The following is a 21,189-nucleotide window of genomic DNA, read 5'->3' on the forward strand; positions in this document are numbered from 1 at the left end:
AGTTGAGATTTTGATGACCTAGTATGAAAGATTATATTGTAAAATACCTCATTCATAATTTTCATATGTTGAATGATAAGTGGGTTAAACTTAAAATATACGATTAAAATTAATTCCAATTGTTTTACTTTTTAAAAATGTGGCTCCTAGAAAATTTTTAATTAAATATGTGACTTACAGTATATTTCTAGTAGACAGTGCTACCCTAAACATGTCAGACACAAGCCAGTACAGAATTTAAAATGCAGTAATAAATGTTCATGTCAACATATTAGCCATTTGTCTCTCATCAATCTCATTGCACTCATATCACTTCCTCTCAGTCTTTCTTATAATCTCTTGGAAGTGAGGACTTCAATTAGTTCAATTGGCACAGACCAGCACATTTATATCCAGAAACCTGATAAATATTTGATATAAGGCAGGGATCAGATAAAACAATGGCTTAACTGTGGCATATGAGCCATATTCTCTTGGTTTTACCTCCTAAAACTGAAAACAAAGATCTGTGCGCTAAATAAATAAGATGATGCTCCAAACACATGCCCTGAAGCTTTTAAGAAGATGGTAATCAATTGCTACTATATTTATATCTGACTGATTTTGTGGGCTTCTAAATTTTTCATTCTATTTCTTTAGATCTCTGTAAATGACAATTTGTTTAAATGGACAGGTTTTTAAAAATGAATTAAATGTATTTTGTTTTCACTCAATATGTTTTTAAAAGAAAATATTTTAATGAAAACAGTCTAATGCTATTAAATAGACAATGCTCCTGCCTCACATTTTCCACGTGGCTGTGCGAATGCAAAATCTTATTCTAATTACACTCCTCCCAGCAAAGAACATGCAAATTTCATCACTAAATACTCACATTAAGATCATACCCCACCGAGCAGCATGTGCTTGCTGAACACAAGGAGTGAGGAGACTGGCCACACACAGCCCGGCTCAGCCCTCTGTAGGAGGTGTGTGCAGAAGAGGGTAGGGTGAGAAAAGGGGATGCACAGAGTTCTGGAATGTTGGGACAAGTACCTCTGTCATTTGATACCTCATGTTGAGATCATACCAGATTTCTCCCACATGACAGCACCTGAAGTTAAAGCCTCCATATCAGCTGGGTTTAGCGCACAGACATAGCCAAGTAAATAGAATATTTATGAGCTCTAGATAGAATTTATTTCATTGATTTGGAACATACTGTCCCTACATAATTTGCAAGCTAAATTGTCAGGATTGTTCCTAGGATCATTTCTCTCTTTAATATGAGACTCTGATGTTGACCTAGTACTTGAGATATCTCACTCATCACCTGGCAGATGCACTTATCTTTACCTTTTATTCAATAGCATATTCATCACAGGGCGCCTGGGTGGCTCAGTCGGTTGGGCATCTGACTCTTGATTTTGGCTCAGGTCATGATCTCAGGGTTGTGGGATGGAGCTCCTCGCTGGGCTCTGAGCTCAATGTGGAGTCTGCTTGAGATTTTCTCGCTCTCCCACTGCCCCTCCCTCCCCTTGTGCTCTCTCCTTCAAAATAAAGAAAATCTTTAAAAAATATATATCATATTCATCACTATCTAAGGACACAACTCTAAAATGGACTTTATCAATAGCACTTTATCTGTAGCACTGCATATTCTAGAGCATAATAAGGCTTATACGCTGACATGCTTAAGGTACAAATAAGTGCATATTTAAAAGTCTAGTTCTTCCTTTTCTCTTTATTTTTCTTTTTACCACTGCAATACTGACCCACTCATAATGTCCAACACAGAAGAAAGAGTCCCAAGCGATCATTAGATGGGGAGAAGAGAAAGAACAAGAAGTCTTTGAACAAACCGTAGCTGGGGGCATAAAATGGAAAACAAACTTCCAAAAGAGGTAGTGGGTTTACAAATGGAGCCAGTTTATCACTTAATCAGACCATGAACAGGAGGGCCATACCCACACATCTGCATCCTAGAGTTACCCATATGACTTGGACTGGAAAGAAAAATGGGCATATTCCTCTACCATTTGTCAGCCCAGAAATTCATCCCTACTTTCCTTCATAGCTTCGACCAGGTTTTAGGTTCTAGACCACTATGAGCCGAACACAGGCAGAGAGACACACAGGGCTAACATGGGGAGAGATGGGTAATGGGATCCCTAGTCTTGGGCTGTCCTTAGTGACGGAGCCGTATATACATCTGGGCCTGGTACATTACAGAATATCCATATCCTTTAATATCTTTATAATTTTCAGTACTAAAATGGTAGGAAAATACTTACAAGGTTACAGACCCTTAGAAAAATGTGCATTTTGCCGGTAAGTTAAAATAGGATACTGTCCCTTCAATGTACATTAAAATCTCAGAGCACCTCTCAGGGGGGTGAGGGGTACACACATCAACCTTAGAGCACTGCTAACCTCTCTAGGAAGTCATTTCCATCTGATTTCCTACTAGCTCGAGGTGGAACAGTTCCAAACACTCTCAGTTGACCTGCCATTTAAGTGCCAAATTTAAGGAACTTGTATGTTTTAGCATGGGCCCATGAGCTTGTGTCTTATAAAATGGTACCAACTGGCCCTTGCCATTAGTAGATGGTTTTCTTTCTTTTTTTAAATTTTTTTAAAGATTTTATTTATTTATTTGAGAGAGAGAGAATGAGAGAGAACACATGAGAGGGGACAGGGTCAGAGGGCAAAGCAGACTTCCTGCTGAGCAGGGAGCCCGATGCGGGACTCAATCCAGGGACTCCAGGATCATGACCTGAGCCGAAGGCAGTCGCTTAACCAACTGAGCCACCCAGGCGCCCTAGTAGATGGTTTTCAATAAACAAGGAAGATCCTAAGTGGAAGAATGATAACAAATTTTATGAGAAGTTTTCTGAAAAATTTTGTTTGAAGCAAGTCACATTGAGAGGAGACCAGGCAAGCAGGAAGGGAAAGAGGGAATAAAAGAATTTACTCTGTGAAAGTTAATGGAGACAAAAGAATTCAGGTATTTACAATTTACTTCTGTTCATACCTCTTCAGACACCCATATGCATACACTTTCATATTTACGCATAGACAAGAAACCACCTACAGTCTGTTGGACCAAGAAAGATGATAAATAATCATGTTATATGGGATAAGAGTTCGAATATCCATATGTCAAGTGGCATCAAAGAATTCATGATCTTGAAATTCACCTTTCTATTTCTACTTTTAGAATATTTGTAGAACTATTTCAGGAGGAGAACATGAAGTACCTTATTTTTAATATGTAGACAGGGTATTTACATTATGTCCTTTGGTTTATTTCCTTTCAAAGTCGCATAATATTTACCTATCATCTACTTTTCCTGTCTGCTTAAAACTCTCATGCTATTGTCTTTTTATTACTAGGACTGTTGTTTTAGGAGAAAACTGCTTTGCAAGTGTAATAGAAATTCAGAAAGAGTATTATGTTGATGTGAGGAATCTACGGTAACATTCCAACAGCATTCCTGCTCATTTTTCAAATTGTATTCTGTTAACTTATCACTTTTAGTGTAAGCCAAGATTGTTTCTTTTCCTCCAGAGCTGTAACACTGAAGAGTACTCAAAGTTTAAGTTTCAAACTATTTGCCTGATAAGCAGAAGCAGATTATCCTTCTTCAATAAGGCACCAAGCCATTTCTCAAAGAAGCTTTCCCTTTCTGGAGCTCTGGACTCACAATAAGAATTGTTTGAATTGCCTTTCCTATCAGAATAAAGACTGTTATGAACTACGATACTAGGAGAAAAAAATTCTGAAGGGAGGTAACAGTGAAGACTATTTCTATTTTCTTGGCTACGTTTAAAAAAAATGTTGCAGAAACAATAGAAGACCAGGAGCAAAAGAATACACACACACACACACACACACACACACACACACACACATATATCTGAGGTCTTACATTTCCACTTACTTCCAATGTCAGTTTCAGTGACATAACATCTGAATCTTAGCTTCTTTATCTCTACGTGAGAACAGAACCAACTGGTTATTTAGGGGCAAAGATATGATCTAAATGAAGGCAATTAAGTATGTAGGGTGCTCTTACTACGAGGATGAGTTGATGGTACCACCTGAAGGTATTCATCTAAATTTTATCTGTTAGAGTAGAAGAAAACATAATGTCTACATACTTCAAGTGTGTGAACAAGGATTCCCAGTCTTTGCAAACAAGATGAGATACAGATCTTCTTTGACTTAACAATGGGCTTACATCCCGATAAACCCATTGTTAGCTGAAAATATCTTAAGTCAAAAATGCATTTAATACACCTAACCTACTGAACATCATAGCTTAGCCTAGCCTACCTTACACGTGCTAACACCTGTATTAGCCCACAGTTGGACAAAATCACCTAACAGAAGGCCCATTTTATAATAAAGTGCTGAATACCTCGTGTAATTCCTTGAACAAGGTACTGAAAGCAAAAAACAGAATGGTTGTCAGTGTGCTGGTTGTTTACCCTCGTGATCGCCTTGTTTACCCCGGGAGCTGCGGCTGGCTACGGTCGCCCAGCATCAGGAGAGAGGACTGTACCACAGATTACGAGCCCAGGAAAAGATCCAAATTCAAAAGTACCGTTTTTACTGAATGCATATCATTTTCGTTTCAGGCCATCCCAAAGTCGCAAAATCATAAAATGAACCATCCGTACTTCACTGTCTACCTGAGACTCTCTTTGCTCATTAGTACTTGCCTCTCTCTCTCCCACTACAAGCACTCAATAAACATTTATGGAAAGCATTAGGGAATGCCTGGCATGAAAAATACAACAATAATAACCAGCAGGTAGAAAATGCAATCATTGACAAAGGCGTGGAACAATACAAAATAAATTCCAGCTTAGATACCTGTGGAATTTTTTCTACTGTGGCACCAGGAGAGAAATCTCCTAACGTCAAGAAAAGAAAATACAGCACCCACACTCCTGTCTTTACCAACTCCCAAATGCCAGCAAGAGCCCGACTTGTTTGAGGACCTCAGGCTCCTCTTAGGAAAAACAAAACAACAACAGCAACAACAAAAACAACCCCAAAACCAAAAAACAAAAACATGGTGCAAAAATGCAAGGTGGCTTGTGATCTACATGACTCAGTAACCTTCATCGTTAATTTCCTGACTTTTGGTAACACATTCCTGAGAGGAGCACTATTTTGCAATTCAGGCAGCATTTAAAAAAAATCAGATTATCTCACTAGACTCCAAGATCTGCACAAACAGTATGGGCGGCCAGACTCCTTTAATAAAGAAAGCATCCAATCAACTATTTAAAACATTCCTGTAGCTGAAAGCCCTCAGCAGCACGAAAATGATTCTCAGAGATTTCTGTGTAACCTAACACCTAAAGTGAAGGCTAGTGTAAAAAAATACACCTGAAAATATTACAAGGAAGAGACAGAAACTATTTGTTGAACAGCTAAGCGAAACACCACATGCTGATGACTATCAAACATTTGTCCTTCTCACTTCTAACAGAGAAGGCTTCAGAGTTTGATTCCTGGGTTATGTTTCAGGAAAGTTCTGGCTTGATGCCTTATATGAAAATCAACATTTCCCAGGTACAGAATACATTCAAGCCTGGGGGCAGAGGGGTGACCCAAACATCCTGGACTTCAACGGACACACAATGGTGGGGACAAAAATGAGGAGGCCCCACTCACTAGTAAAAGGTACTAAAGTGACAAAGAAGTGGCTGGTTTGATTTGGAGGAGGCAGAGATGGGCGGGAGTTGGCACAGAATAGGCAGACCAAAGACTGGAGCAGAAAATGTACATGGCATGGGTGTGGGAACAGCGTGTGTGAAAGGTAAGAAAGGGTTAGGTATAAATGACCTTGAATTTGTAATAATGTCCATAGCCAAGGAGCGCTAAATGCCACCTTTCAGAGAGAGCAACAACCCATCTGTGTATGAGGGGAGCGCAGGGGCACATGATCTTCTTTTGTGGACCCCTTTCTCTCCAAAAAAATTAAAACTGGTATTTTAAGGCTATGGTGGTATAAAGGTGACTAATTCAGGCTAGATTCCTTAGCATATATTCATTACTACAGTCGTTTTTTCCTTCTGATTTTATTTTTTTCTTAAAGATTTAATTTATTTATTTGAGAGAGTGAGAGAGAGAGAGACAGAGCATGAGGGGGGTAGGGTCAAAGGGAGAAGCAGACTCCCCGCTGAGCAGGGAGCCCGATGCGGGGCTCGGTCCCAGCACCCTGGGAACATGACCCGAGCTGAAGGCAGACGCTCAACCGACTGAGCCACCCAGGCGCCCCCCTTCTGATTTTAAAAGAAATTAAAATCGAAACATTTTCATGGGCCCCTAAGAGCATCACAGGCCCAAGGCACTGTGCCTACCATACATAATGGAGAAGCTGAGCCTGGGGTGTAGGCAAAGGAGAGAAGTGCATGGCCAAGGACACAGCATGAGCTTAAGCAGCAGGAGAAAAATGGGCAGCAAAGGCAGAAAATGGAAGCAGAGGTGGAGAGAACTCTGAGGCTTGTGAATTTCAAGGATGGGACCCCGTGGGGTGCTGGTGGCGGGGAAGGAATGTGCAGGACCTGCCCAGCTGACAGCAACAAGTGTCAGAATACATCATGCGAGAGATTTCGAGTTCATCCCAATGGGATGGAAGAAGGAAAGGAATAGTCACTCTAGTCACCACTCCCCAGTCTGATCAGCACATGTCCCATTCTGCCATGACCTCCGTGTGCCCATCACACCAGGAGTTCTCTTATCAATATGGGTGATCAATCCATCTGCATTTCATTGCCTTGAGTGATGGGAAATTATTTTAATTTTCAAAACTAGCAGATGTTTAATGGAGCTGTGCAGGGTTGCTGTTATATGTCATGGCATACTGTGTCTATGTAACCTGGGGAAAGAATGGTCTGGAATCTTCCATCACTAACTCATTCCTGGGCCACAGGGAAATCTTTCTGACATTTGCACAGAGGGATAAGCCCTAAAATAGAGAAAAACCATGTAATACAGACCATAGCCTGCCCCTGAGGAAGAGAAGCATTACACTGTGTTGCGAAGATTTAAGTTCTACCAAGAACTCTACCCATGGGCTATTTATGTAAGCTGAACTTTTAAAACAAATCTGTTCAAATAAACCAAGAGAAGTACACAGCTGTGAACCGCCCCCCCTCCACATACACACACACATGCCCACAACAGCATGTAGAGTCAGGCTTCCTACATTATTGCAGCTGCTCATGGTACATAATTCTAAATAATAAGAATTCTAAGTAATTAGAATGGAGGTACCCTTTCAGATTTGCTAGAAGGTGTTTTACAGGCACGGCTTTTTTCTAAAGAGGGAATGACATGAGGGACACCTAACATGAAAATACTCTGGCCTAATGAAGGTAAACTCTCAAATAACCACATGCACTCTCTTTCTTTTGTAAGCACAGCCAATATTTAGGAAAGAGCTGCTTTAACTTGGCACCAGTCTTGCCAATGCTGTTAGGCTATGCAGTGGATCTCTACCAGGGAAAGCTTTTTAGCCCACATGGATCATGAGTCACCTTGCATTCTGAGCTCCATGAATTGTTTCTAGGTAGAGGCTCAAGGGTCTCAGGAAAGCTAAATGTCACAATTTTGGTGTTGCTTTTGTTTCTAAACATACCATCACGAACTGGGGTAGCCTCCCCCTGCCTCCCACAACTGAGAATTACCTGGCTCAAAATGTCAATAGCGCACCTAGGTTGAAAACCCTTACCTAGCCTCTTCCTCAGGGTGAAAGAGTCATGTCCCACTCATCTCTGTATTTCTAGGATAAAACTTACAACAATATTGGCGCTCAAATAGTTGAACCAAATAGATTTCCTACCAGAACACTGAAATAACTAATTCAACTGAAATAATGTAAAAAGCTCAACTTTGTAAGTTGTACAAAATATACCTTGCCTTCCACAGATACAAAAAAAGATATATGTTGATTTTTAAAAGATATGTGGAATATCAAGTCATTAACATTATAGATAATAAAATACCCCACTCAAGAGTGGCCCAGTATTATTTATTATGTAGACAATAATAAAAAAAAAAACGTATTAACTCTTTATGGGTCAATCTATAACAATAACCTAACAATTAAGAAGTCTTGAGCGTTGGGCGCCTGGGCGGCTCAGTCCTTAAGCGTCTGCCTTCGGCTCAGGTCATGATCCCAGGGTCCTGGGATGGAGCCCCGCATCGGGCTCCCTGCTCTGTGGGAAGCCTGATTCTCCCTCTCCCACTCCCCCTGCTTGTGTTCCCTCTCTCACTGTGTCTCTCTCTGTCAAATAAATAAATAAAATCTTAAAAAAAAAAAAAAAGTCTTGAGTGTTAATTATCCAACCTATGAACACACACAAAAGGGGTGGTAACGGCTTCTAAGCAACACTGACAAGAACACAGGATCATGCACTCATTACAAGGGGTCCAAGACCAAGAAATCCAACCAGATCTTCTGCCCACGGGTAATTCTGGCCTAACTCTAACCAATCATTTCATAAAGAAGGACTCAAGACAAAGCGAGAGAGGGCTAAACCACTGGAATCCCTTTGAATAGCTTATCAACTCTACAGGACTAACATGTGTATGCTCACAGGTTACATTAATCAAAAGTCCTATGAAAAGACAGGACTAAAAAAAAAATTGTTTCCAGAAACTTCCTCATATACTGTACCTGCACCTATAAACCTAGTCAAATCTAACACCGCCTCTACCTCTAGAGACCTCAGGGAGCTCACAGATGGTTCAGGGTCCCGGTAGAAGGACCTGGTTGAGGGAACCCACACCTGAAGGTACCAATATGAACCTTGAAATCAAAAGGGAGAGGTCGAATTGTCTAGTATTTACCAGCTGTTTGGAGGGAAAACTCTTTAACTCTTGATTTCCTTCATCTCTAAAATGGATATAATAACACCCCACCACATAGGTTATTATGAGATTAAAATTCATAAATGTCCATAACATGGATAGCAGGTCATTTGTTTTACAGAGAGCTAATCATATTGACTCAGCTGGGATTTAGCAGGAAGAAAGAAGGGATTCTAGTATGAGCGCTTCCTGAGACATCCAGAGAGACTGAACTAATGAAATACAGGACTTGAAATCTCCTGAGAGTTATCCCCACAAAGATGTCTGCTACTTATTCAGGAATCCTGAGAGGATTTTCTGTTCTAAAGAAAATGCTGACTATATAACCAGATACGACATACTGGTTTAAAGAATGTCTTATGCCACTTGAAATAGACAATCTTTCCTCAATTATCTGCAAAATGTCTGCCTGCCAAGTTGTTTCTAAGAGACAAACTAGTAACTACACAATGCCATCATACCCAGCCACAAACCTGCAAGCTCAATGTGGCAGATCTGACTCACCAAGCTGACACAGTATTTTTGAACCATCTGAGATATTTTATTTTATTTTTTTTTCTTTTCAAAGATTTTATTTATTTATCTGAGAGAGAGAGAATGAGAGAGAGCACATGAGAGGGGGGAGGGTCAGAGGGAGAAGCAGACTCCCCGCCGAGCAGGGAGCCCGATGCGGGACTCGATCCCGGGACTCCAGGACCATGACCCGAGCCGAAGGCAGTCGCTTAACCAACTGAGCCACCCAGGCGCCCCATCTGAGATATTTTAATTCATGCAGGTTTCAAGTGTCGATTATAAGGTTCACGAAGTCCACTCTGACAGTTTACTATCAGTGAATGTCAAGGATTCTAAACAGGGTGAAGGAACTATAGGAAATTTCAAGACGTTAAGAATTTTCGGTTTTGTTTAGCTACAATGTATTCAATGCATTTCTTTACAGAGAACTTCTCTCACATAAGAAATTTTTTGTTGCAAGCTCATACCAATGTTATTAATCACTAAGTAACATATATTCAAAGGGCCTGGTGGAGTTTAAGACATGTTTTTCAAAGTATTAAAAAATGTCTCATTTAATTTCTAAATCAGTGTTCTCAAAAACAGTTTCCAAGAGATGTTAACAGTTATTCCCTGGGGCAAGGGGGAGGGGGTGATTCTCTTGTCAAACACACACGGGAAATGGACCCTTCAAGATGAATCTGGGAGGCTATGCGAAAATCCTATAATAATGAAGCCAGTTTAACATTTTTTTTTTTTATATACCAAGTTTCCCAAATGTATTTGGCCATGGGAGTCTTCTAATATATTACAAATATAGCACATTTATCATATTTGGTACACAATTTGAAAAACATGCTAAGATACTTGAATAATGACCAAGCAAAATTTAACCAGGTCATTTTGAGTAAATCAAAATAAATAAAACCACAAAAAAGTCTTACGGGGAACAAGGGTGGGGAGCCTGGGTGGCTCAGTCGGTTAAGCATCTGACTCTTGATTTCCGCTCAGGTCATGATCTCAGGGTCATGGGATCGAGCCCCCCAATCGGGCTCCATGCTCAGCGTGGGGTCAGCTCAAGAGTCTCTTGCTCTCCCTCTGCCCCTCCCCCACATGCTCTCTCTCTCTCTCTCAAAATAATAAAATCTTTTATTAAAAAAAGGGGGGCGATGGGGTACCTGGGTGGCTCAGTCGTTAAGCCCCTGCCCTTGGCTCAGGTCATGATCCCAGGGTCCTGGGATCGAGCCCCGCATCGGACTCCCTGCTCAGCCAGGAGTCTGCTTCTCCCTCTCTCACTCCCCCTGCTTGTGTTCCCTCTCTAGCTGTCTCTTTCTCTCTCTGTCAAATAAATAAATAAAATCTTTAAAAAAAATTAATTAATTAATTAAAAAAGGGGGGCAGAACAGGGCAAGGAGTATCACCAAGTGCCCATAGAACTTATGATGATAAAGCATCAAATCTTTGCCTAGAGGGCAAAACAATTTACATGACATGTAGCATGCAGAGCAAGAAAACAGATGGTAAGAATAACTATGTGCTCCCCACCAGAATATTTCAAAAGTCATAGGCACTTAGAAACATGCAAAAAAATAAAAAATAAATAAATAAAATAAAAATAAAGAACTTCATAAGGTTCCAATATGATGCAAAATTCTAAGTCTTTTGCCTTTTAAACTATATAGGTAAACTGAATCAATGCGATTTATTACAAGTAAAGTTAGATTTTCATTTAGTGAAATAAATGTGAGAAGGCTGATGACAGGTGCAAACACTGAAATCACATCCCTGGATTCCAATATCATATTTGTAAAATTCAACAATGTGATACTAAGTAAAAATAATGAGTGGATAAGAACTAAGAAAAGACAGGAGTCCTCGATGTCATAACTCTGAACTAAAAGCATATAGCCAAGAGTAGAAAAAATTAATGCTTTTGTTTCCACAACACAAAGCATGAACTACTGCGGATTTCACAATGGAGAATACAAATTACTTCTGATTTTCCCATTTTCACACAAGTGAGAGAGAAGTCAGCCTGACTCCTAAATTAAATTTCCCTTTCTATAAAGGAAAGGCCTTCAGAAGACCTTTACAGATCTTTATACATGGCTTGTGATATTGGGGAGCTCGACTACGGTGATAAATAAAAAGCACCAGATAAGTAAAAGATAATTAACATAATACCCAGAACTTCACTATCTCTTAAATAATGCTTTCCCTTAATTAAATATTACATTGAACTGTTGTGCTCATTTTCACTGAAGAAGCTATAAAGTGTTCAAGGTCACATGAAAGCCAGACTGGCTACACTTCCCATTAGAAACTAACAGAGACTGTAATTCCCATGAAGGTTATATTCAGAATCAAAACGAGACACAGAGCATTATTTTGCTATGTTTAAAACACAGCAGAATTTTTTTTTTAATTGCTATAATTAGGTCATCTCGTTATTCACAGATTAGATTTAAAGTTTAAAACATCTATGAAAGAAAACCTTCTTGCTTTGAGTTTCTGTTTGAAGACTGGCAGTCTTGTTTTCTCTGGAGGTGGCCCTGCATCAACGTTTCAAGTAATGACACAACTTCTGTAGGAAAGAACAAAGATTCTCTTCGTAAGGAAACATGCTTGCCCATGACAAAGTGGCTTATAGCGCACCAAACTAACGAGATTCTCATTGAATTGTAGGTACCAGCTCTGCAAGTCCTACACTTCTCCATATTTTATAATACTCCAAATCCTCAAGAAAGCTGCTTTGGGTATTCAGAACATTCCACAGGGCATTCTCTAACCTTAAAATATTAGAGAATGACTAAACTGTTTGCCTAAGACTATGCTACAGGCAAATTCCCGTTTCTAAATGTGTCAGGTCTGGACAGCACAAATATGCAAGCTTTAACACCCAAACAAAAAGACTGGGCTTCTACTTAGCAATTCGTATTTTTAGTAGTCAGTGTTCCCTTCCTTCCTCCCTCACCACCGCAGAAAAGCAGGGGGGAGGGGGATCTACTTAAAACAGCCAAAACCATCTTTTAGATGGGAGTTCACTACTAAGATAAATTCTATTCTTTTCCTTTGAGGATACCTAATTCCTGGGTAATATAAATTTATGCTATGGTGAAAAAACCCATAAAGTAAAACACTTCATTATTTACCCAAGAAACACCAAGGTTTTCTAGCAAAACGTAACCACTTTATAGTTCACTGTGAGTCTATAAACTTTTTTTTTCCCCTTAAACACAACTGAGTCTAGAACAATATGTTCAACCAGTCACTCAAAATACTTGTTGGCTCCTTTTACTAAGACAAAACAAATTATGAAACTTTTGCAGAGACATCAACTGTGCAATGGATGTACATGCTTAAATAGTAAAGGAAATAAGAAAATGTTTACTACACTATGTAAAATTTAAGCACCGATGGACAATATTTTATAGCCAAAACAAGCTACTCAGTAATAACAGAAAAATACCCAATTATAACAAGCTCCTCTAAATTACAAAGCCTAACTTATTGACAACTGACTTGAATACCTAATTCAAACTATCTAAGAGATCCACCTAACTGATCAGTGAGATTATAGAATATGTTACATATAACATGATATGGTTGAAAGATAGCATAATCTGGCATCTCAAACCTTCAGAATTATCAATCATGAAACTCAAATTTGACACTCAATTTATTACAGAGGAGGTTCTACAATTACACAGGTTAGTGTGAATTAATTAGGTTTTTTTCACCTAAAACAAGGAAAAATACTAAAACAAACTCCTCACCATATTACACAACTACAAATAAACTGTCCATCTAATCTTTCAATGACAACTGATCAGTCGAGCTCTGCCACTAGATAAAGAATTAATCTTGTAAATAGGGTTCAAACAAACTCAAGGAAAAATTGCCTTGCCATGGTAAGAAGGCATGCTTTATATATGGCATGTGAGGCTCACTAGAAATGACTCCATCTAATGGGAAAAATTTTTTTAAATTAGTATTATATATGCCATATGCCTTAATTTTGATTTTACCTCAGCCTCATAATTAAATCTGCACCTTGCACCCATTACATAATTCAGCAAACTAAAACTGATTAAACTAAAATCTACAAGGGCCCCAGTGCACTGGATTAAGACTTTTAAAGTCCAGGATATAAAAGTCACTCCTCTTTAAGTAATTAATTTTAGTCCTCCCCCACATTAAAATAAAATTCTCTCTTACTCCTTACCTATGACAGAACTTTATATTTTCCATTATGCAGTATAAGCTATCTACTTATTACCGGGATACTGGTTTAGCATTCACAGCAAATATTTGTCTCTGTAAATCCTGAATCCACTGGCACGGTGCTTGCCCAAAGAACACACAAATACTTGGTTACTTCAACTTAGTTTTAAAAACCCAGGAAATTATGTTACCAAATATAGTATTTTTAGTTTTAAAGCCATTTTTTTTAAGTTTGCTTATTTTTAAGTAATCTCTACACCCAACATGGGGCTAGAACTCAAGACCTCAAGATCAAGAGTCTCATGCTTTTCCATCGGAGCCAACCAGGTGCCCGTAAAAGCCATTTCTAAGGAAAATAATCTGTGTTGACTCCCCAAAGAACCCTCCTTGAGTGCCTATATTAAAATCTAAGTGCAAAGACCCCAAAAGTAAAAATGCATTAAGAATGGGCTTTGATACAAGACAGTAAAGAAATGTGGAAGTGATTTCCAAGTTCACCTATTCTACACTAGAAGTTCACTATATACACTTCATTGCTAAAGCTCGATGTCAAAAAGATAAATCTGATAGCTACTGAGTAATCAGAAGGAAACAATACTGCATACGCAATTTTTATTAATACATTTGCCACAACATTTTGATTTCAGGACTCACCTAATATTTGTGTGATGCTAGATCCAGATTAAGTTTGAATGTCTTAATTATTCATTATAATTACTAGGGAGATGAATCATTAGACCATGCATTAGGTGTACAATCTTATTCCGTATCTTTTTGGCTATTAGAGCTGATTAACAATTAGAATAAAGGAAAATGCTCCCTTTTCAATATCAAACTATTAAGAACCAATACAAGAAAATCTTCCTGCATCAAGATAGAGATGTTATGGCTGCCTAGGATAATAAATCTCTTTGCCTGGCTCTGATCTAGAACTTTAATTGGTTAATGACTTTGATTTCAGACATCTACAAAATGACATTCAACCTTTTATACTAATTCTCTGACGACAGAATTCCTTTAAGAAGTATACCATTTAAAGGAAAAGCAATGTTTGCCTGTCTATGATTATTTATACATATTTGCTTCAATTTCTAGCAGAGCAACCCATTTGTTGCTTTCAGTTTCCACCCTTTTGTCCCAGAGCAGTGATAATCATACTAATTTCCCATGATTACATTGTAGTATCTATTGCGAATAAGTCAAAATTCAGAATGAGACTGTATGTCTTTAACATATGATTTAGAATGATTTCCCCAAAAAGCACGGCTGACCACTTTCTTGAAGTAAACTATCTGGTATTTCTTATAACCTAAATGTTTCTAAATATCTAAAGTGAGACTAAAAATTGTCACCACTCCACTCTCAATAAGATTCTCATTCAAAATCATCCACCATCCTAACATGTCCTCACATCTCTGCATATATACAACAGTGCCCAACCCCTTGTATTTTTTTAAAGACTTTTATTTATTTATTTGAGAGACAGAGAGAACTCACGAGTGGGAGGTCAGAGGGAGAGGGAGCATCTCAAGCAGACTCCACACTGAGCGTGGAGCCAGATGCTCAAAACCCTGTGACCACGACCTGAGCCTAAACGATACTTGACCAACTGTGCCACCCAAACGCCCCTCCCTGAGTATTTTTAAAGAGCCATGCACTCACACTATTGCTATGAATAGGCTGCAAGAGATATCATCCCTCATAACTATGTTCTGTGCATAATCAGATAGAAAGCCAAAGATAAAGCCAGGATTAGAATTACCTTCTTAAATTCTTAGCTTATCAAGAAGGTAAAGCTGGTGAATATTACTGCCTCTATAGCAACAGCACCAGACTCTCTCACCCAGGATTCAAGACCTCCCCAGTGTACCAGAGAGCTTACAGGGACTAAAGCAGCCACTGGGGACGCAAGACTTCCTGTCGCTAAAGGACATTCAAGTACGTATCAGTGGAAATCCTTTAATTTTGTATCACTTCCTAACTAGTCACCATACAACCATGAGAAAACATTCAAAATCCAGAAGTTTTCTCCTGAAATCATGCAAATTCAATCCAATCACTTCATACAGACCGCCTTCCGTTGTTACCACCCCAAATTTTCATTTCCAATTTCCACAGCCATATATCAAGAAAAACGCAAACTACTTAGAGAAGTCAACATGCTCGTTATTGTACAAACTCATTCTTAAGTATCTTCATTTGCCAAACGGGGAGTCCTCCATCAGATGTTGAGTGCACGCCTTTCCTGGAAGATTCTAGAGGTTTAAGAGCCCTTGCCTGCCTTTCCCTCCTTCTCATCCTAGACTTCCATCTTCCCAATTTCCCGAAACCAGGAGTGTTTTGTGTATACTTGGGAGGAAGCAACAGAGAAAACAAGAGGTAGGAATATCTGGAATTGTCTTTAAGAAACAGTTTTGTTGGGGCGCCTGGGTGGTGCAGCTTCAGCTAAGCGTCCTCTTGATTTCAGCTCAGGTCCTGATCTCAGGGTTGTAAGACCGAGCCCCGTGTCAGGCTCAGCCCTCAGCATCGAGTCTGCTTGAGATTCTCTTTCCTTCCTGCTTGTGCACATGCGTGCTCTCTCTCTCAAATACATAAATAAATCTTAAAAAAAAAAAGTTTTGTCACATGCACATCTGTGCTCCTCTCATCCTGCACCCCAATGCCTCTGAATGAGAACACACACATGCCCCCACATACCCAACACATACTCACATGCACCCAACTCACCACACCCCACGCCTGCACACACCCCACATACCACCTCCCACATCCCACACACAACTGCCCCACCCCACACAAACAACACACACACTAGTGATAGGCAATCACCAGAGAATCACAATCTTTAAAAAATAAATAGATAATCTAATGATTCTTCTCCACCCTGGTGCCATCAGGCTCTAAGGAATGCTATTTTTTAACGTGCACAAAATTGTTTAGGCTCTCAGTGAAGTTTCTGCAATGCTTGGCCCCCCTAAGAAAAACTGACATTTGAATTATAAGGCAGAAGTCTGAACTCTGTAATTCATCTTCAGCTTCTATAGCAATTTGACTTATAAATAATTTCAAAATGTGGATTTTTAATGAGCAGTTAATTTACCTCAGTCCACCTAATCTATTTTCAGCAGTTAATTTACCTCAGTCCACCTAATCTATGCTGTGGGAGGGCATCTGGGTGGTTCAGTCGATTAAGCATCTGCCTTCGGCTCAGGTCATGATCCCAGGGGGGTCCTGGGATCAAGCCAGGCATTGGGCTCCCTGCTCAGCGGGGAGTCTGCTTCTCCCTCTCCCTCTGCCCGCTCCCCACCCCTCCTGCTCTCTCTCACTCTCAAGTAAATAAAATCTCAAAAAAAAAAAATGCTATTGTAAAATTTTGTGATTACTTCCTTATATCTAAACTTTGAGCAACCTATAAGGTAGACAATGAACCCAGAACACAGGCTGGTTATTTTCTGAAAAAAAATAAAGCTTGTTTCTAACGTAGAATTAAGTCTTGGCCCTGACTCCAAGGCAAATCTGTCTCTCACTGCTAGATCTGTGAAGAGACTACAATGACCTTCCCCTTGACAAACCACAAACTGGCCCTTAGACCCCTGGTTTTCAAACTGTACTCTCTGGACTCCTGGGGTTCCTTAGAGGAGCTTCAGTATTTAAGAGGAAGCTAAATAAGGATATGGGTTTGTAAGGTTTCAATGAACACAAATAGCTTTTTAAAACCAATTTTATAGACTGAGGTCCTACCTAATCTATATTTTTGTTTGAAAAAAAAATTGGTTATACTGCCTGTTTTTTAAACCCCAGTGAAAACCCATGTCCTATATTATACTTGCACTAGTAATGTTATAATTAAAAGTAGAATTTTGTAACTATGTACGGTGATGGACGTTAACAAGACTTACTGTGGTGACCATTTTGCAATATATACAAATATGGAATCATTATGTTGTACACCTGAAACTAATGTTATATATCAATTATATTACCTAAAAGTTTTAGTAGAGATCACACTTGAAGAAGTCTCAAGTTGCTATAATTGTTAAGATAATTTTCACTGTCACAAAACAAGTAGATGGGAAGTGGGCTGAGGAGAGGAGGCTTGCCATCCTAACAAGGAAACACTCCCAGCAGGACCCCTTCCCTGCTGGGAATTACAGAACTGCAGAGGGTGAAAGAAGAAAACAAGACACCAGAACCAGACAAATTTTAGGAGCTATAATCTCTTACTTAGAAGCAAGATAATATATTCCTAAAATCTAAATAAGTCAGAGCTCTTAAAAAATTACTTAGCAATAATATAAAAATATTCTGGTCACCCATCCCAGGCATAAATAAAAAGACAAGGGAGATCCTATTTCTGTTCCTTCATTTAGTGGATATGAGTCATGGCTGTCCCTAGGATTTTACTGATGAAACAAAATACACATTTGTTCTGTAAACAAAGGGCTTACTAGGGAACTCATTTTCCTCTTAAATGAGAGATGGCAGTATTTTTTTGTGGCTCTAAAGAAAATTCTAGAAAATTTATAAGAACTTGAATACATTTTATAAAGATTCTCTAAATTAAGATCAAAACATGTACTAATATCTAGTCGCCTTTTTTTTTTTTTTTTAAGTCTATACTGCTCTAATTACGAAATCCTGCATCAAATCCATTTAGAAACCTATGGGGACCTTGGCTTCTCTCCTCAGACTCCTATTTTTTAAAGACTGTGAAATGTTTGTCTCCTCTGTTTTTTAAATGATCATGAAACCAAAAAGAGAGTGCTTGTTCAGGCTCCAACCTCGGCCTCCCCAGGACTCCTGGCCGAAATAGAGGGGGAGGGACCGAGGGTCCATTCCTGGGAGAGCCTGGAGCTCAGCACCCCAAGCATGAACTTTTGGGCCGGTGGGGTTGGCTTCCCTTGTGTGATGGACAGAGGCCTGGTGTCTGCACTAGAGGGGCGGGGGTAGTACACGCCAGGCAGATCCTCTGGACGTGTAACCCATGTTGGGACACTACATGATGAAGGAATCAAGGCCAATAATAAAGATGTTTCCTACCTAAAAAAAAAAAAAAAATCCTATGGGCAGAAGTACTTACAGGTAAAGGATATGATGCTTGAAACTTACTTTAAAATACTAAGGAAGACAAAAAAAAAATGTGTGTTTCTGTGTGTGTGCTGAAACAAGAACAGCAAAATGTGATCAACTGTTGAAGGTGGATAGACATGTTTGAAATTTTTCACAATAAAAAAAATTTTTAAATCCCTTTGGAAGGTTGTCAGATTATGTAAACTACACACAAACATTACGCAAGCTATAGGATCAAAATATAGGATTAAACCGAAGGATTTTTTTTTTTTTTAAAGATTTTATTTATTTATTTGACAGAGAAAGACACAGCGAGAGAGGGAACACAAACGGGGAGTGGGAGAGGGAGAAGCAGACTCCCTGCCGAGCAGGGAGCCCGATGCGGGACTCGATCCAGGGACTCCAGGATCATGACCTGAGCCGAAGGCAGTCGCCTAACCAACTGAGCCACCCAGGCGCCCCTAAACCGAAGGATTAAAAGAATTTATAAAACACCATTCTCCCAATTTCATAAATAATTTGTCAGTAGATAGTTTCCAATGGATACATCACAGTATCTCTTACTCAATATTTACCAACTGCAAACATAAAATGGAAGTCTAAATGACTCAAAAAGCAAACTGCTTTGGTTGCTTACTATCTAAGAAAATGAAAAAGGAAGACTTTCCTCAACATTCTTGTTTACTTTCTTGGCAAGCAATGAGGTGTTTGCAATGTTATGTAGACTGTGGGGAAAGATCATGACATTCTTATACAGTTAACCACTCAACAACGCAAGTCTGAATTGCATGGGTCCACTTATACAAAAATTTTTTTTTGATCAATACAATACAGTTTACATGTTATTTTCTCTTCCTTATGATTCTCTTAATAACATTTTCTCTAGCTTACCTTATTATAATACAGTATATATACAACGTACAAAATGTTTATATTATTGATAAAGCTTCTAGTCAACAGAAGGCTATCGGTAGTTAAGTTTTTAAGGAGTCAAAAATTATATGTGGATTTTCAACTACATGGTTGAGGGGTGTGGTGAGTGACCCTAACCCCCACTTTGTTCAATGTCAACTGTACTTTTGGGGGCATGTGGGTGGTTCAGTTGGTTGGGCGTCCGACTCCTGATTTCGGCTCAGGCCATGATCTCAGGGTTGTGGGACTGAGTCTCACATCAGGCTCCACACTGGGCATGGAGCCTGCTTGAGATTCTTTTCCTCGCCCTCTGCCTTTCCCCCTCCATGCTCTTTTTCTCTTAAAAAAAAAGTCAACTATATTTTATAGATGTCATATTACTTTGAACCATGATTTTAGATCAAGTCTGTACATTTTAATATGGTAGAAAAGGCTGATCAGTATCTTGAACGGCAAGGGCTACAAGAAACACCATGACACAATGTAAGTACCAGATCAGAAATAAGTAAGGGAAGAAGGTATGTTAATGCACAAAACCAAATAACTGGAAACGACAGAAGAGCTAACAGCGCATCCCTCTTGCCCTTGAGAAGAATGCATTCTATCATGTGGACACACCTTAAATTCAAAAGGAACTCATTATCAAGTGAGTGTGTATAAAACCACCCTGTAGGGCATCTGGGTGGCTCAGTCGGTTAAGCGTCTGCCTTCAGTTCAGGTCATGATCACAGGTCCTGGGATCGAGTCCCAAGTCAGGCTCCTTGTTCAGTGGGGAGTCTGCTTCTCCCTCTGCCTGCAGCTCCTCCTGCTTGTGCTCTCTCTCTCTCGTTCAAATAAATAAATAAAATCTTAAAAAAACAAACAAACCATCCTTTACCTTATGAAGGATGCAAAAAAGTTTGCTTCTTCTAAAAGCTCGGAATCTGGTCAACATTTGGATCTCTAGAAGGAAATTTACATTAGTGGTTCTCGAATTAAGCTTCCATCAGAATCCACTAGAGTGATTATTAAGTCATTGGCCTGCCCCCAGACCACACTTTAAGAACTATGGGCTTATTCCATGATTCATTCCTGCTAATTACCAGAATTTTTAAAAGGAGCTATAATTTTTAAAAACCCAATACCCAGTCTAAGAGAAGCATCTCATTAAACAGAATTTTCAGGAAGAGCAAGAGTGTTTTACAAAGAGTTATCACCCGGGTAAGAGAATTGCATTTTAAGGGCTAACAAATTAAACACGTACTGAATAATCTGTAAACTTCATCCCTACTTTGTAGTTAAAATTTTTATAATATTGCAATTACAAAAAAGATACTAGTGTCCGAGAACAGATTTTCACCTTACCCAAACACAGACTTCAAACAATGCCTCCTTCACAGAACTCACACAGCTAATAAAACTCCAGGCCAGGTCCTCTAATTGGTCCATTTGAATCTGGGGGAATGCCTGCTTCAGTCATCTTCAATTACATCAGCAACTATGGAATGCTCCCTAAGATCAACAAACTGTTGCTGCAGTGACCACAACAGACCCAACACACGTCAGAGCCTTCCATCCTTGGCAGTGTGAATCACCGGGTCATCAGAACTAACCCAGTTCCCACTGGGAACAGCAAG

At 39.3% G+C, this 21,189-nt stretch overlaps 2 protein-coding genes and 1 long non-coding RNA gene across 10 annotated transcripts in view; 1 reads left to right on the forward strand and 2 right to left on the reverse strand.

Annotated features, from left to right (window-relative positions):
* JAM2 (junctional adhesion molecule 2) overlaps positions 1–19,116 on the forward strand; it is a 427,760-nt gene extending 408,644 nt beyond the window's left edge. The window contains exon 7 of the mRNA XM_081802327.1: positions 18,962–19,116. Within this exon, the coding sequence (XP_081658453.1) occupies positions 18,962–19,080 (119 nt within the window). The 3' untranslated portion in view covers positions 19,081–19,116. The remainder of the gene's footprint in view (positions 1–18,961) is intronic.
* The window catches only part of APP (amyloid beta precursor protein), a 257,221-nt gene that overhangs the window by 209,415 nt on the left and 26,617 nt on the right, over positions 1–21,189 (reverse strand). The window lies entirely within an intron of this gene.
* Positions 1–21,189, reverse strand: part of LOC145716877 (uncharacterized) — a 42,427-nt gene that overhangs the window by 4,439 nt on the left and 16,799 nt on the right. The window lies entirely within an intron of this gene.

This window comes from Leptonychotes weddellii, chromosome 1 (genome assembly GCF_054177405.1).
Source record: "Leptonychotes weddellii isolate Sample4059 chromosome 1, ASM5417740v2, whole genome shotgun sequence".
NCBI lineage: Eukaryota > Metazoa > Chordata > Mammalia > Carnivora > Phocidae > Leptonychotes > Leptonychotes weddellii.